The following is a 14,404-nucleotide window of genomic DNA, read 5'->3' on the forward strand; positions in this document are numbered from 1 at the left end:
TTTTTTTTTTTAATTTTTTATTTTAAATTTGGCTGTCAGCTATTGTTTTATTGCCTTGAGTGGAGTGCAATTACAAAATTGCAGTGCGGGCTGTAAAGAGCTGCAAATAGACTGACCTGTCATCTCTGTCTCAGCGTTGCCTCCAGTGCTGCTCTTGCAACTTCTGCAACTGCTCAGCATCTACTCAGATCTCTTGACTTACCGCCCACATGCATCTAAAGACGGACTCAGAAGGTGACAGAACCCACACTGCTGCTTTCCCACTAGCCTCCAAGGAAGGGCATATCAAAACCTGCCCTGAGAGCTTCTCTCCATAGTGCAACCTGCCTGGAAAGAGCTGGGAAAAGGAGACAGCCGGCAGGCTCTGCATGGGTCTCTGCCCACAGAGGAGGCTGCTGCAGTGAGTGCCATCAGGGCCTCCAGCACTCAGCTCTGCCCTGAATTCACTGCAGCCTCCTGCCTTCTACAAGGCAGGATTTGGACATCAATTCCAAATATACATAGATCTCACAAGAATGAAACTTTTCTGATAACAGCTCTTACCAGGAAGAGTCAACACAGCATAACTTCCATTCCCCAAGCACATGGCAGATAATTTTGTGGACATCTGATGAGGTCTGGTGCAATGCATTTCTAATAGTGAACTAAGACTAACTTGTTCAGAACAGGAGCTGTGCACAGTCATGTCAATTTCTAATACTATGTCAGTACCTGCAGATTCATCTATGAAGCAGCCTGTCTATGGAACTTCTTAAACGTTAAGAAAGACTGATTCAGTTCAGCATAGATTCTGGAACTAACTTTCTAACTCGGGAGTCAGTTTTAACAATATTTGGTATAAAAACATCAGTATTAGTGGTGTGTTCAGCAGCAGAATAGTTTCAGCTTCCATTAGAACTGAGAGAAGAAAAAAAAAATCAGGACTGTATTGGTTGATTCTGTAGTTAATTCTCTGCCTTTACAGGCTGCTATGGAAGGAACTGCTGAGAGGACTGCAGAACACAAGCAGATCCCAAATCAAAGAGTTTGTCTTTCCAAACAAGATTTGAGTTGAGGAATTTGTGGCCAAAGACCTCTCAGTAGAAAGGGATGAGTGCCCACACTCATACATGCCTTTGGAAACGATTGATGCAAGTCTTGTCTGTCACAGAACCACCAGTAAAGATTCTCATCTGGTTCTAAACCACACTGAAAATGTACCCACAGGTTAATGCAGGTGCATTACTGGCTTTGGAAAACAGCACTCGATCAGGTGGAAAGCACCAGTGTACCTGCTCTCCTCTCCTCTGCCCTCTGGAAGAGAGAACCCCTCAAGATGAGTTCATCTGAGCCCCTGCCCCCCAAGGTCCTGCAATCACAAAAGTGGGTGTTTCTAAGTCAAGTAAAAAAGAAATCCATTTCTTTCTCACCATCATACAGGAATTCTTCAAGGCCAAGGAAGCCTGGTCTATAAAGGTGCCCTGTAGCTTTGTGCAACTGCTTTACAGTTTACTCTTCCTTTTTTTCCTGAAGAGGAGGCTGACAACTTGATTCCTGAAAGCACAATTTATAGGCCAGCTTCAAAGCTATAGGTCCTTCTAAGGCTCTGGTTGGGGAATTCACATCAAAGACGATGTGCACATGTTGTTCTGATGTCAGAGAGGACGGTTGGCAGAAATCTCTGTGGATTTACTGCAGTCCCCAGAACAGGGATTAAATTATGCACTGAAGCTGCCTCTGTAAACTGCAGGAGACAAAGAGAATAAGTGGCAGTGCAATATCTCATAATCAAAGCCTGGCACAGTTATCTGTATCAGTCTCGTCTAGCTGTCAGGGGATTAAGAGAAGGGACGTGCCACTGAAGGGACAAAGTGGAAGTTGGGTTTCTTTTTAGGAGTGTCACCTCACGTCCACTTTTCTTGAGCAAATTATCCGATACATACAGCACCATGATGGATAAAAGTTTCCTCAGGTTTTGCACAGTGTTAAAGAACCAAAATACTTTGTGATTTAATCTAATTAGACCTGGTTTTGAGGTGCAGAATGAGATCCCACCAACAGTTTATTTATGCTATTATCTATCCAAATCCAGTACCATTTCCACTGTCTCATAGCTCAGGAAGACCTAGTTCAGAAATAATAATAATTGAAAAAAAAGAAACTACCATATAACAAAATAATTTTTTGTATCATCCATCAGTCAAGCAACACAGAGGCTCATATATAATCTTCTCGCTTTTAACTTTTGCACACCTGTCTACTTTGACCTGCAGGGAAATCCTCTTAACTCATGATAAGTACATGTGCTCATCACAAGTATACGCAGCCACACTGAAGACTGCAAGAAAAAAAACAAAATAGACAATCCGAACTGGTTTCTTTTCACTCTTGGATTTATTGCCAGGGAGGACCAGCCTCTTCCACCTCTGGCTCTGGGACAAACTGTTCCACAGGAAAAAAAGAGGGTTTTGCTGACAACAGCTAAGATTAGTCTCAAAAGAACAAAGCAAAGGAGCGAGCAATAGAATTTTCCTCTAACCAAATCACTACTTTGTCATCAGTGGTTCCCTCCTTCATCCAACGCCACCATCGGTACTGTCCTTTCATTAATCCCTTTCACACAGTATCTGTTGTACTAGGAAATGGGAATTGCATTCTCTCACTTGCCAGGTGTCCTTACCTCTACAATTTAGGCTGAGTTAAAGGGATTTATTACAGTGATTTGCTTCAAAGCCACTGTATCCCAGCTCCTTCAACCCTTTTACACACATGCCGCCTCACAGCACAAGGCTGTTCTCCACTTTCCCCTTCAGCCTCTTTCACAGACTTGTTTGCAGATACAGCTGCCATCATGTCCTACAAACTCACTACTCACCCTCATTTCCTTTTAGTTTCTTTCTTCCTTCAGTGCTTTCTTACACTTAGCTCCTGGTAAAAGGCTTCTTCTAGTGGGCAAAAGAAGGCATCATTATCCTTTGAACTCACATCTTATAACACTATTTCATCAATAAATTACTGCTTGCTGCAAAAAAAAAAAAACAAAACAAACCCAAGCCAACCACCGTTAATTAATTTAATGTTTTGTCTGAGGTATTTAACACTCTCTGTAAGCCCAACAAGGACACTTAGAAGTAAATAACAGGTGAACAGTACACAAACATGCACATATGCAATACTTTCTGGATCAGTTTTCTTTTATAATTAGCACTCAGTTATTCTGTCATCTCACAGTAATTTCACGGTGAGCTTTATGATTTCACTTTCCTCTGAGGTTTACCTGTAGTTTAACATTCAAAGTTGGGTGTTGCACAGAATACCTCGACAGACTTGTATTAAAAATGCTCTTTAAAATTCCAAAGCTTTGAACTAAAGAAATATCTCAAGAAGTTTTCATGGAAAGTTCATCTCAGTTGGTTCAATTCAGCTACGGTTAGATGCACCTTTTCAAATAATGGAAAAAAATGTAAAGGGGTCAGACCCAATCAATACAGTTGTTCAAACAGAATTTCAGGCACTATGATGTGTGTACTTTTTGTGCTCTTTCTTTGTACTGCTCCACTATGAAGAAAGGTTGCTTTTGCTGGTAGAGCAATAAAACAGTCGTAGCCTTTTGAATACAGCCCAATAACCAATGGGAATGTTCACTAGGTGTGGAAAATATAGCAACTTTTCATGTCTTTCCTGTGCTTGCCTTTGTTCTTTTTATAACTACGCAATATACGCGCACACACCACAAGCAAGCACTTTAAAATACCCAAAGACAGACATAAATCAGAGGAGTAACATCAGATCATGCCTTCCCTATCTTCTAAGTTTCGACACTAAGTAAATCCGGTCCTTCCTTCATATAACATCCAGGAGTTAATTGCTAAAACACTTGGGAAATGTGTGGTTTTATGCAGAGCAAAAGCCGCCAACATAAAATATATACACATTTATTTAGAGATCTGGAAGTCAGATGGGAAATGAGGAAGGTGAAAAAATAACCCCATAAACACACCAATGAGAGCTGGGCAACCCGTCCTCCCAAAGCTGATGGGGTACTTGAGCCCACCTCATTTGCCCTCTGGCAATTTCTGGAAATAGCTGCAAACGAGTTTAATAGTATCGTTCAGCAGCTTTCAGTTCCAGATAGCTGCAGCTTTCCAGAATAGCATCTCTCCATACAATTGTTTCCCCAAAAAAACTCGCTGGCAAAGTGTTTTTTTCCCCTCCCTAACTGTTCCAAAGCAGTATGAATGCCACTCCCCAGACAGACAGCTGTATGTCCTCATACATAGAGAGGCAACAGCGCAACAGGATTCCTGGCAGCCCATCAGCACATGAAATAGTGAGAAATGGGGTGGCGGTGTTACAAGAGTTCAGGAAGGTGGAAGCTACAACCATCAAGCTGCAGTTTTATGATAAAACACTAGTGCAAAAAAACAGAGGTAAAAGGTATGCAGTCTGCATAATTTTTGCCTGGTATAACATTAGAAAACACTGACCAGAAGACAGCACCTTGAAAACAACTGCCACTGTTTCTGCTTCCTTATTTACAATTTCACTGAAGCTTCTTAATAGACTGGAAAAAAGTATTGCCTTCTGACTGAAATGCAGCAGTCTGCACATAGATACCTTTTCTTTCTTTCTAGCCCTGATATCAGAGAAGTAGATAAATCTAAAAAACAACATCTTGATGGGCAGAAACAACTGAAAAAGGAGACTGTCCCAAAGCAAATACTACACGCAAATGAAAATGACCTGTAATTATTTGAAGACTACATGCACTCCCACAAAAGGGTGGTCAATGAAGTATAGCATTTCACATACTTAATGAAAAGTTTTAGAAGACAACCAATTTTTTTTCCCCCCATATGTAAGATTAATTATGGACATAGACCAAAATCTTTGGAACAGTTCATTTTACTGCAAGCACTCGTGGTATAACTGGTTAGTGCAAAAGCCTCCTCTTTAACACCAGCTTGAATGAGCAGATTCTGGGTGCATGACTGAAGGAAAGAAAATGAACATCTCCTGCAACCTGCAAAGCAGAGCTGCCCTCAGTCCTTCCCTTCCACTGCCAGAGCAGCACAGGAATTAGCACTCAACGCCTGCAGTGGTGCAGGAGGCCACGGGCTGCGCTCCTCACCCAATTATGGCTCCATTCTCTTCTACCCCTCACAACAAAGCCTCTGGAGAAGGAATGCAGTTTCACTGAAGCACAAAACACATTGGTCAAAGGCTCCTTTGTATTTCAGTCTGTGAATCTGAGGAACAGACGGAGCACGTCATAAGCAGCTCAGCTGGGAGGCCAAGGACTCACATTCCTAAATGCTCGCTCTCGAGGTCCTGGAGTCGACACTAAGCCACAGAAATACCAACTGCTCCTCTGCATTTTGTTCTACGTATCAAGTTCCAGAAGCATTAAACACTTCCACCATTCTCCCTCAAACTCACATCCACTGAGGGAACCGAGAGCACAAGCTGCTGTAGGTCAGCAGCTCCAGCACTCTGTGGGGTCAGCTGTACCCCCAGCAGCCCATCTGCCAGTGAGGAGAGGGAGCCACCGTTTAGATAGAGTTACTTGGGTACCTTAATCACCAGGCACTCAGGGACTAAGAATGTGTCAGACAAACACACATCTATGAGACAGAAAGGTCAGTGTTGCAGTAGATGTATTTAGGACAGCACCCTGAATAACCATTCTAATCAAGAATAAAAGAGATTTAATCAAATGGCAAGAAATATTTCTAGAAATTATGAATCTCTGGTGTAGGGGGAACGTGATTCAAATTCCAATGAAGAAAGTGCAAAATTCAGGAGCTTCAATGGGATTTACTCTTAGATGTGGTAACAGCACAAACAACGCTGGATGTCAAACTGTACAGATGCTGGTACGCGCAGGCAAGACAGAGGCAAGAGGAGGCAGTTATGTTAATATTTTAATCTGTACATATACCATTTTCCGAACTGTTACATTTAAATTAATGTTTTCTTGCAAAATATTCATTTATGCTCTCAGAACTTTTTTATAAAGGCAAAAATAAATCATTATTTTGGCAAAAAGGTTTTGAAGTTGATACTGGCAGTATTGAGGTAAAATAGAATAACATTAGCTAAACATATATTTTAAAGAATATTTCCGACTACAGTATTAAGATAATATGATTTGACTCAAAGTCTGAAACTTGAAGTTCAATCAGTTTCCAGGGCTTTGTATCTATTACTTGAATACAGCATATAAACAAGTTAGTAGTATCACAAAATACTGCAATTTATTTCTCAGCCGTTCTTTATCTAGAGCTGAACTCAACTACCTAATATTGGGCAATTTCTGCATATCTTGCACTCAGCATTTTTATATATTTTTTTTTTTTCCAGTTAAAGCACTTGTAGCCATTCATTTAATATTCTTTTCTCCTTTCGTAACCACCTCACCCTTCGCCATATAAGTAGAACGCTGAATTTCAAAGTTTGGCAAAGTTAAGCATGAGGTGAACTTACATGTAAAATCAGCAGGTGCCAAATTACATCAGTTTTACTGTTTCCAGCATAAATACTAGTCAATACATCATATTGTACTTTTTATTGAAAAGATATTCTGAAGAAAAAATATATATTTACTAGTAAAATGACGCATCCTATTTTTCTTATTGCTTACGTGACACACTTTAATTTAAAAGTTTCCTTCTTCCATATCTCAACTTTCACAAAAAAAAAAAAAACTTTGTTAGCTGGTTGTTACTACTGTCAGGAGCAATCTAGCATGCCGTGTATCAATACCAGCAAGCTAATCATACGCAATCAAAAAAGGAAACAGGAGTTAAAAATTGGTTTTTGTAATGGCTTTCATGGAAAATTTCAGCTATACTGAGATTTAGGAAATCAAACTACAAGTTCCTTGCGATGTATTATTCCATGGGCAAAAGGGTGGGTGATTAACTCTATTAAGATACTCAGCCCAAAACACCCCTACAGTAAACCTCTCAAGTGGGGTTAGCTCTATCCATACCCTACGAATTTGTTTCTAGGATTGTTCAACTTGCATTTTTTTTTTTCCATAAAACTTTACATTGTGCTTCTGAGCCTGAGGGGGAAGTAACAGCGTCTCGTAACAACTATGCAAGTAGTTCCTCTTCAAATGAATTCAGCCCTTGATTTAAACAAATTCCAAAATACATTCTGTTCTAAAAATACATTGTCAGTATTTTACAGAATTTATTAAAAGTGCCATTCATTCATATAAAAAGTCTGAACTAAACTGAAGTCAAAATAAGATGTTAAGCAATTCTCTCCATTTTCATAGAAAATCCCCCATTATTCTCTGAACATATTTCCAAAAGAAAGAACCTGTGATCAGCCAGTGCATGCCTTCACAGAGTGCTCGTAATCAATCTCCTCTTTCTTCTACACGGCGCCACTGGGGTGGGATTTGCTTCGAGTCTTACATCATTGCTCACTTACTGCTTTGGCTGGTGTGAAGTAAAATAAAACATGGTTAAATATGAAAGCGAGTGCACTGATGCCAAGCAGCAAGCACTTTCAGGAAATGTATGTTTGCGTTAAAGCCTCCTGAAGATAGACAGAAAGAAGAAAATTAGTACTGACACGTTAAGCAAACAATTGTCACGTGATGTCAGTGAGCTCACGCTCAAAACGTTGGGTCCCCTGCACATTGCTGGTTATTGTAATTATTTTCTTGGTCATTTTTCAAACACACATCACACTATGCATGTATATTTATACAGACACATGATAAATGTGAAGTCTGCCTGGAATCACAGAATGGTTGAGGTTGAAAGGGACCTCTGGTTGGAAGCTCAGCTGGTCCATGCTCAAACCTGACAATATCCTAGCAGGGTCAACTCTTATGCAGCCATAGCAAAGACAGCTAGAATCTGGTTCTCAGAAAGATAAGCAGAACCAGAAACACAAATAGCTATTTCCACCAAGTTCTGTAGAACTGCTCTGAATGTCTCTGCACGTTCTCTCTCGCTCTACTTCTCTCATTTACTGCAGGCCTTTCTGAAGACAGGTCAGTGCCTCATTGAGCCTTTCTGGAACATGCTGACTTTTATTTAATTTGTATTTGTTGCAGAGGAACTTGATTCAGATCAGTGAAACTGAAAACAAAGGTATCTAAAGATTAACATTATTTAAGGCACTCATTCATTCCACCTGCTTTACTGCTTCATCTCTGTTTTAAGTTCTTGTCCAGAATTAGTCAACAAAATTAGTCCAAAGGAAATTAGGAAGATGAAAACACTTCTGAAGGAAACTAGAGATTCACAAGTGCTATAACTACAGCACATCTAGCAGTTAGCTATCATAATATTGACAGGTTCTTCTATTTCAAATAGAAAAATCACTGCAAATACTACCAGGAAGAGATGATATTTCTTTATAAGAACAACAAAATTATCTTAATACTTGAAATGCCGAAATAACTTCGAGAACAAAATTAACACTTTTGTTAACACAATCCAGCCAAAAAAAAAAAACCCACAAAGGCACAAAGCAGTCACAGTATTGCAGAATTAGTTATATAGGGCCAAATTTTCAGCTTACCTCAAACAAGACTTGAGTTTTAGCCCATGTACTTTTAGATATCAGCCCCTAAACTACCCCCGCCTTGCATACACAACTTTGGTTGCACTTTTAATTCTCTTGTGCAGCAAACGTACAGGTCACGTGCAGGTAAAACTGCCTTCAGAGCTCAGCTGAAGCCACAGCTGTATGCAACACTGGCCATGGGAGTAGAAATTGTGGCTGAAAATCTGGCCCCACGCTACCAAGAGTATAGACGCCTCTTTCCTTCACCACAGTAAGGGTATGGAAGTTCCTCATCTGGAAAGCTAGAGCAGTTATTTGAAGACTATTAGCTGTGTTAGCTCATTAGAAGCAATATTTATTATACAAGAACAAAAGGTTTCTGAAAAATGGATGCATGCGTTGATTTGGATCTGATTTAGGTGTTAAAAATTCAGCAAGCCACAGCGAAGATACAACGGTAAATCAGACATGTCAAGAGCAGTTAGTTCTTACTTTTAAGGTGTTTAAACAAATGTGTAGTGAAATCCATTGCTTAGGGGAGAGTGAGGTGGCTGTGGTACAGAAGGTGAGGGTGCTTTGGGTGGATAGGTCAACTGCTGAGCTAGAAGGGATCACATACAGGAATTAGGCTGCACAATCAAACATTCACATTAAAACAGAGCCACCTCAATTTTCTAACACATGAATAAGAAACCTGATTAGTAACGCAGTGAGGTGTTACACTATTGTAGTTACATGGAACACAAACAACATTTCTAATTGCTTTAGAATTGAATTTATATTAGTTGCATTAAATTATGCAAATAAACATTCTTCTTCTGATGAGAATTTGGACAATTATCTTATGACTGGAACATACTAAGGTACACACAACACTCATGCACCCTAATCAAATCCTGCTTTTAAAATTAGATCTGGAAGGGCACCGCCGTTTAATAATTTGGTTTTGAGATTTCTCTGAGGTTGTACAGGTTCTCAGCCTTCCATTGGTTACAGGTAAAAAGCAGGAATTAAGATGCTATTTAGAAAAATCACAAACAAAAATATTTCACAGATATATGTAACTTTTTATGTAATGCAGTGCACGATAAATCAATTCTCAGATCTCAGCTTGAAACTTCAGGATAAAAAATAAAATAGAATAATAATATTCTTGTCTATAAAGCAGAGTAATTTAAAGACAATAATTCTAAAACTATAAAGACTGAAACAGTCTTAAATTCTGCTTTTTCATTTTAGAAGGCTAAAGGTTTCCAAAAAACACAATTCAAGAACTAAATTCATAAGATGTGTACGTTTTATTTTAATCTTTCAGATTCTTGGCAGGATTTCTATTTAGAAGGTGGATTTCCTACTAGCTCAGAGGAACTCAACAATGCTACGTTACAGGCATTAGACAAATGCACAATCTATACTGAAAGTAAAGTGCATTATCACAGCATCCTAACACTGGTTATCTGATCCACAGAAGAAAAATGTAAGAAGTTAAGCCTGCATCTCTTTCAAAGCAAATCTTGATACAAAATCTGGACATGTAGGTTTGGATTTTCAGCTATGGTTTGCTTCATCGGCAAAAAGCAACTTCAAAAAATATATATTTTAAATTCAAAGTACAAAAATGAAAATGTGAAGGAACGTGTAAAATTGGAATAAATTAGAATGTGCAATCAGCTGTGCAAAGCATCACGTTATTTTCATTTTAAATCACTTTAGATTATCATAAAATGCCCCATAGTCCAAAATCCTCAACTCTTTTTATGGATTGCACACCATCAGTCAAAATTAAACTACGCTGGCTGATTTATTGCTTTTTTTAAGAATTTCCAAAATTTGGAATAATTTCAAGCAAGAGTGTTAGCTTTTCCTAGAAGAAGCTAGAACTCATATGGCAAAATGCTGTGTTGGTTCATACCTCCTGAAACACCCAAGTCCCACTCAATAACTAAAACATGCAAGTCAGTGTTACAGTACCAAGGACCTTGTTATTAGAACTTGGACCAGAATGCCTGTGGAAAAGATTGAGGGTCTGAAAATCTATTCCTGAAATGCCTTACAATTCTGTTTATTTATGTTGTCTACCCTCCCAGTGAACCACTTTTATTCCTTCAAGTCAGTTAAATCACCCACTGAAACTCTCCTTAGTGTCAAGATTCATAACTTGAAAAAGTATCCCTTCCCCTGAAAACTGCATTCCCCTTAGGTTTAGTTGCCACTGAATCTGTGAGTATACAGCCACATCCAATCCACAGTCTGTTATTACAGATGCACGTTACGTATCTGGATATTAGAATAATCTGTCTTTACTGTGAAAGTCTTGAGGGCTTTTGTGGCAAGCGTCATACATTTAAACTGACAGCTTCAGATGAGAAATGCGCACACTTTTCTCCATCATAGTTAAGATCCTATTATTTCTATTCTCCATTGGAACAGTGAGCAGTGCCAGTTATAAATGGCTGCTCAGGTACTGGTTAGAATAACTGCAGCATCCATTACCGTGCCATACAAATCTGTTGACACTTTTTATTTATTTCAACTAGAAAGCAATCGAGAGTGAAATTATCATCTTTACTAACATATTGCAATGGGTCTAGTAATCTCCAGACATCAAGCAGAATTCATGCATGCTTGTCTTGCTCTGGTCCCTAATCTTGATCACCAAACAGAAATGTACCAATACCAATTTTAAGACTTCTAGCCTGCTGTCGTAAATCTCAAGCTGCAAGTGATTCTACTATACTTTCAATCACAGAAACCAGTGCATCTCTCCTTTAAAAATATATATATTTTAAGAAGGGTAGATATATATTTAAAAATAAGGGACCAATTTACTTTTTAAAAATGAGTACAGAAATAGCTCATTTCATGTAATTATAGGGAATTCATTGAAACTATTACTTTTTTTAGTGCTATTAGTAGAGTGAGTTTTCAAGTTCCAAACTTTCTGATCATAGTATATTCTCCTATTGAATGTCAAATGCTCAGCGTAAACCTTAACTTCATGTTATCTACTGCTATTCTGAATATGAATATTTTGAATATGAATTGCTAAAAACTTCTCTTAGGCCAGGAGTTCAGCAACAACCACACACAACTTTATAAGCAGATAGGAAATAGTTGTTAGTTGGTAAATAACTAAGTATTACCTGCTACCTCCTTGCTCCTCTGAGAGGCTTCAGAAGCCAAAGCGTATGATATGGTAATGATGCGTTCCTGCTCTTGGAGCTGTGAATCTAAATCAACTGAGTTGTGCTTGTCCTGGGCAACAGTAGGCTGTAGATTGTGCATACTAGCAGGAAAGTGCAAAACAACATTAACATTTCCAAACATAAAGAAGAGCCCACTGTGCAGAAAAGAAAAAGCTTCAATTCATACAGCAGTGTTTGGATCTCATATGTCAAGCTCCATATTTCACTGAAGTTCTTTGAAGTAGTGTTAGATATTGTATTTAACTGACTATGGCAAACAAAGACAAGTAATTGTAGCCATTAACACACTCGGTCACAATTTCTGCTTAGCCTTAAGTACGCCTGGAAGTCCTTTGTAGCTAAGTTAATCACAGGAAAGCACTATAAAAATGTTATTTCTTTGTACCTATTCATAACCTTTCTTGTTACTGCCTGAGGAAGTGATGGTCCTCACGTTCAGAGTCATTTACATTCTTTCTAGGAGACTACAGGTACTCGAGGTAACCACAATCACGAAAATGCATGTTTCAGCTGCCTCCACATTAGCCTTAAGTAGCCAAATTCTATCCTGCTTTTGGCTGTATCTGCACCTTTGCCTCTCCCCACTCTCACCTACAGGTTGTGTAGTAAATAACTCACGACTATTTTAGGGTGCTCCAAACAAGAAAATGGACATGACAGATTTTGCATAACTAGAATCTCTGACACTTGGCTTTAAAAAGGAACTTCAAGTATGCTAAGTACAATACATACATTCTGTATGCATTTTCCCTCCTTGCATAATTAAACTGTACAGGAAATAGACTGTTGTATGAAGTTAGATTCCAGTGTTTAACACCAACCTCTGTGTCAGATCAAAAAATAACCGACCTTGATTTAGTAAGAATATTCTTTATCTTCTCTGCTTTACGCTGCCTCGCTGCCAGTTCTTCTGTAGAAAGAGGTTCTTCTGGCTCCAATTCAACATAACGTTCTGGAATTGCAACCTTCTCAGGTTTTGACAACTGTGGAACAAAAACAAGCATCAAGTTTTATCAGCCCAGACTTAAACACTCTGAGATTTAATCTCCTTAACGCAAGAATACAGTAAAAACAATAAAGCACAGGTTCACACTGTCAATACATGTACCTGATTCTAAACATTCCCTCTGGAAATGAGCTTATGCCCTTTTAACAGTGTCTTTTCCCTTCTTTTAGAAGATAGATCAAACAACTATTAAAGAGGATTACAGAAGAAATTTGAATCAATAGGGAGCCTTTCTTCAGCTCAGCTTTAGAGCCCAAAGTAGGACTGATTGTAGCTGTTGCAATAGGAAGAAGAAACCATATACAAGAGTGGTAAGGCAAACAGAAATTTTAAAGGAACACTAGGAGCTATTTATGTCACTCCAAGATTTCCTGTAAGTGAGAGGAGATATCACCTAAAGTTTTAATTTAGGTACCACTCTTCTGAGACATAATCTTCCTCTGGGAGCAGCAGAAAAAAAAAAAAAAAACCCACAAATTTATAAACACCTTTGGAAATTCCTGGACTGCAGAATCTGAAACCTTTGATGTTCAAAAGTCATCCAGAGAACTGACCCACAAATAGACCAACACGGTGCAATTAACAAGACATTCAGCACACAATTATGTAGGTTGAGTATTTTAATTATTAAAACTGATTGCACAAAAGCTAGCAATGATTTTTGTGTTAGCATCAGTTTCCTTGCAGAGAGATTTTGCTTCACAGAAGATATCTAAACCACGTAATGAACATACAGTTTACAAATGGACACTGAAAGCCAAAGCATACACTGCTTTTTAAAAGCATAAATAGCAAACATGAATAAATAAAAGTGAGAGAAAGGGAACTTTTCTCCCACAGTTGGATCCAACCTTGCCCTCAGTGATGAAGATCAGTAATACACAGGCAATGCACAAAGTGCCAAAGCACTCAATAAGAAATTGTCATTCATAACTTAAAACTTAAATCATAACCTCAAGTTTTTACAGTCCCTTTCAAAAAACCCTAGGCCAATGCTTTCTGAAAAATAAGGATTTTTTGTTACATTTCCTTACCTTCAAATCCAGCTCCCCCACAGAGCAATGTGTATATTTATAGTACAGCTAACTGAGAACAGCTCATCCTGCCACTTCCAAAACAACAGTTATCACACAAACAGAGGATTTATCAGCCATAAAAAGTATAGCCTTATGAGGTACAGAACTGGCCAGGTGAAGAGGATTGAAAAATGAAATGGAAAAAGACAACCTGAGGAACTGGAGAAAGAAGCTTTAAACCCAGACCTTCAGACCTGCTTCAGTCACATTGAGATATGACAGAAATGTCTACATGTACAAATGTTTCTTGTCCCAGTCTGAAAGTGCTAGTTTGGACTAGCAAGTGATTCAAGAAGCCCTGGAGGTCTCAAAGAAAACATGTGCTGGCTCACATTCAGCCAACTGTCATCTAACACACCCAGATTCTTCTCCATACAGTTTTCCAGCCACTCTGTCCCAAGCCTGTAGTGATGCATAGGTGGGGTTGTTGTGACCAAAGTGCAGGACCCAGCACTGAGTCTTGGGAAGCTCATACAATTTGTCTTCAGCTCAGCAATCAGTCTGTCCAAATCCCTCTGCAGGGCCTTCCTACCCTAAGGTAGATCAGCACTTCCCCCAGTTCGGTGTCTGCAAACTTACCAAAGGTGCGCTCCATCCCCTCA

General features: G+C 38.9%; 1 protein-coding gene across 1 annotated transcript in view; it reads right to left on the reverse strand.

Annotated features, from left to right (window-relative positions):
• Positions 1–5,885: 5,885 nt before the first annotated feature.
• The window catches only part of LOC100547835 (pleckstrin homology domain-containing family A member 7), a gene marked incomplete at its 5' end in the record, with an annotated part of 34,294 nt that continues 25,775 nt past the window's right edge, over positions 5,886–14,404 (reverse strand). The window contains 4 exons of the mRNA XM_031553372.1: positions 5,886–7,433; positions 9,007–9,115; positions 11,658–11,800; positions 12,570–12,703. Of these exons, the coding sequence (XP_031409232.1) occupies positions 9,018–9,115; positions 11,658–11,800; positions 12,570–12,703 (375 nt within the window). The remainder of the gene's footprint in view (positions 7,434–9,006; positions 9,116–11,657; positions 11,801–12,569; positions 12,704–14,404) is intronic.

Source organism: Meleagris gallopavo, chromosome 5 (genome assembly GCF_000146605.3).
Source record: "Meleagris gallopavo isolate NT-WF06-2002-E0010 breed Aviagen turkey brand Nicholas breeding stock chromosome 5, Turkey_5.1, whole genome shotgun sequence".
NCBI lineage: Eukaryota > Metazoa > Chordata > Aves > Galliformes > Phasianidae > Meleagris > Meleagris gallopavo.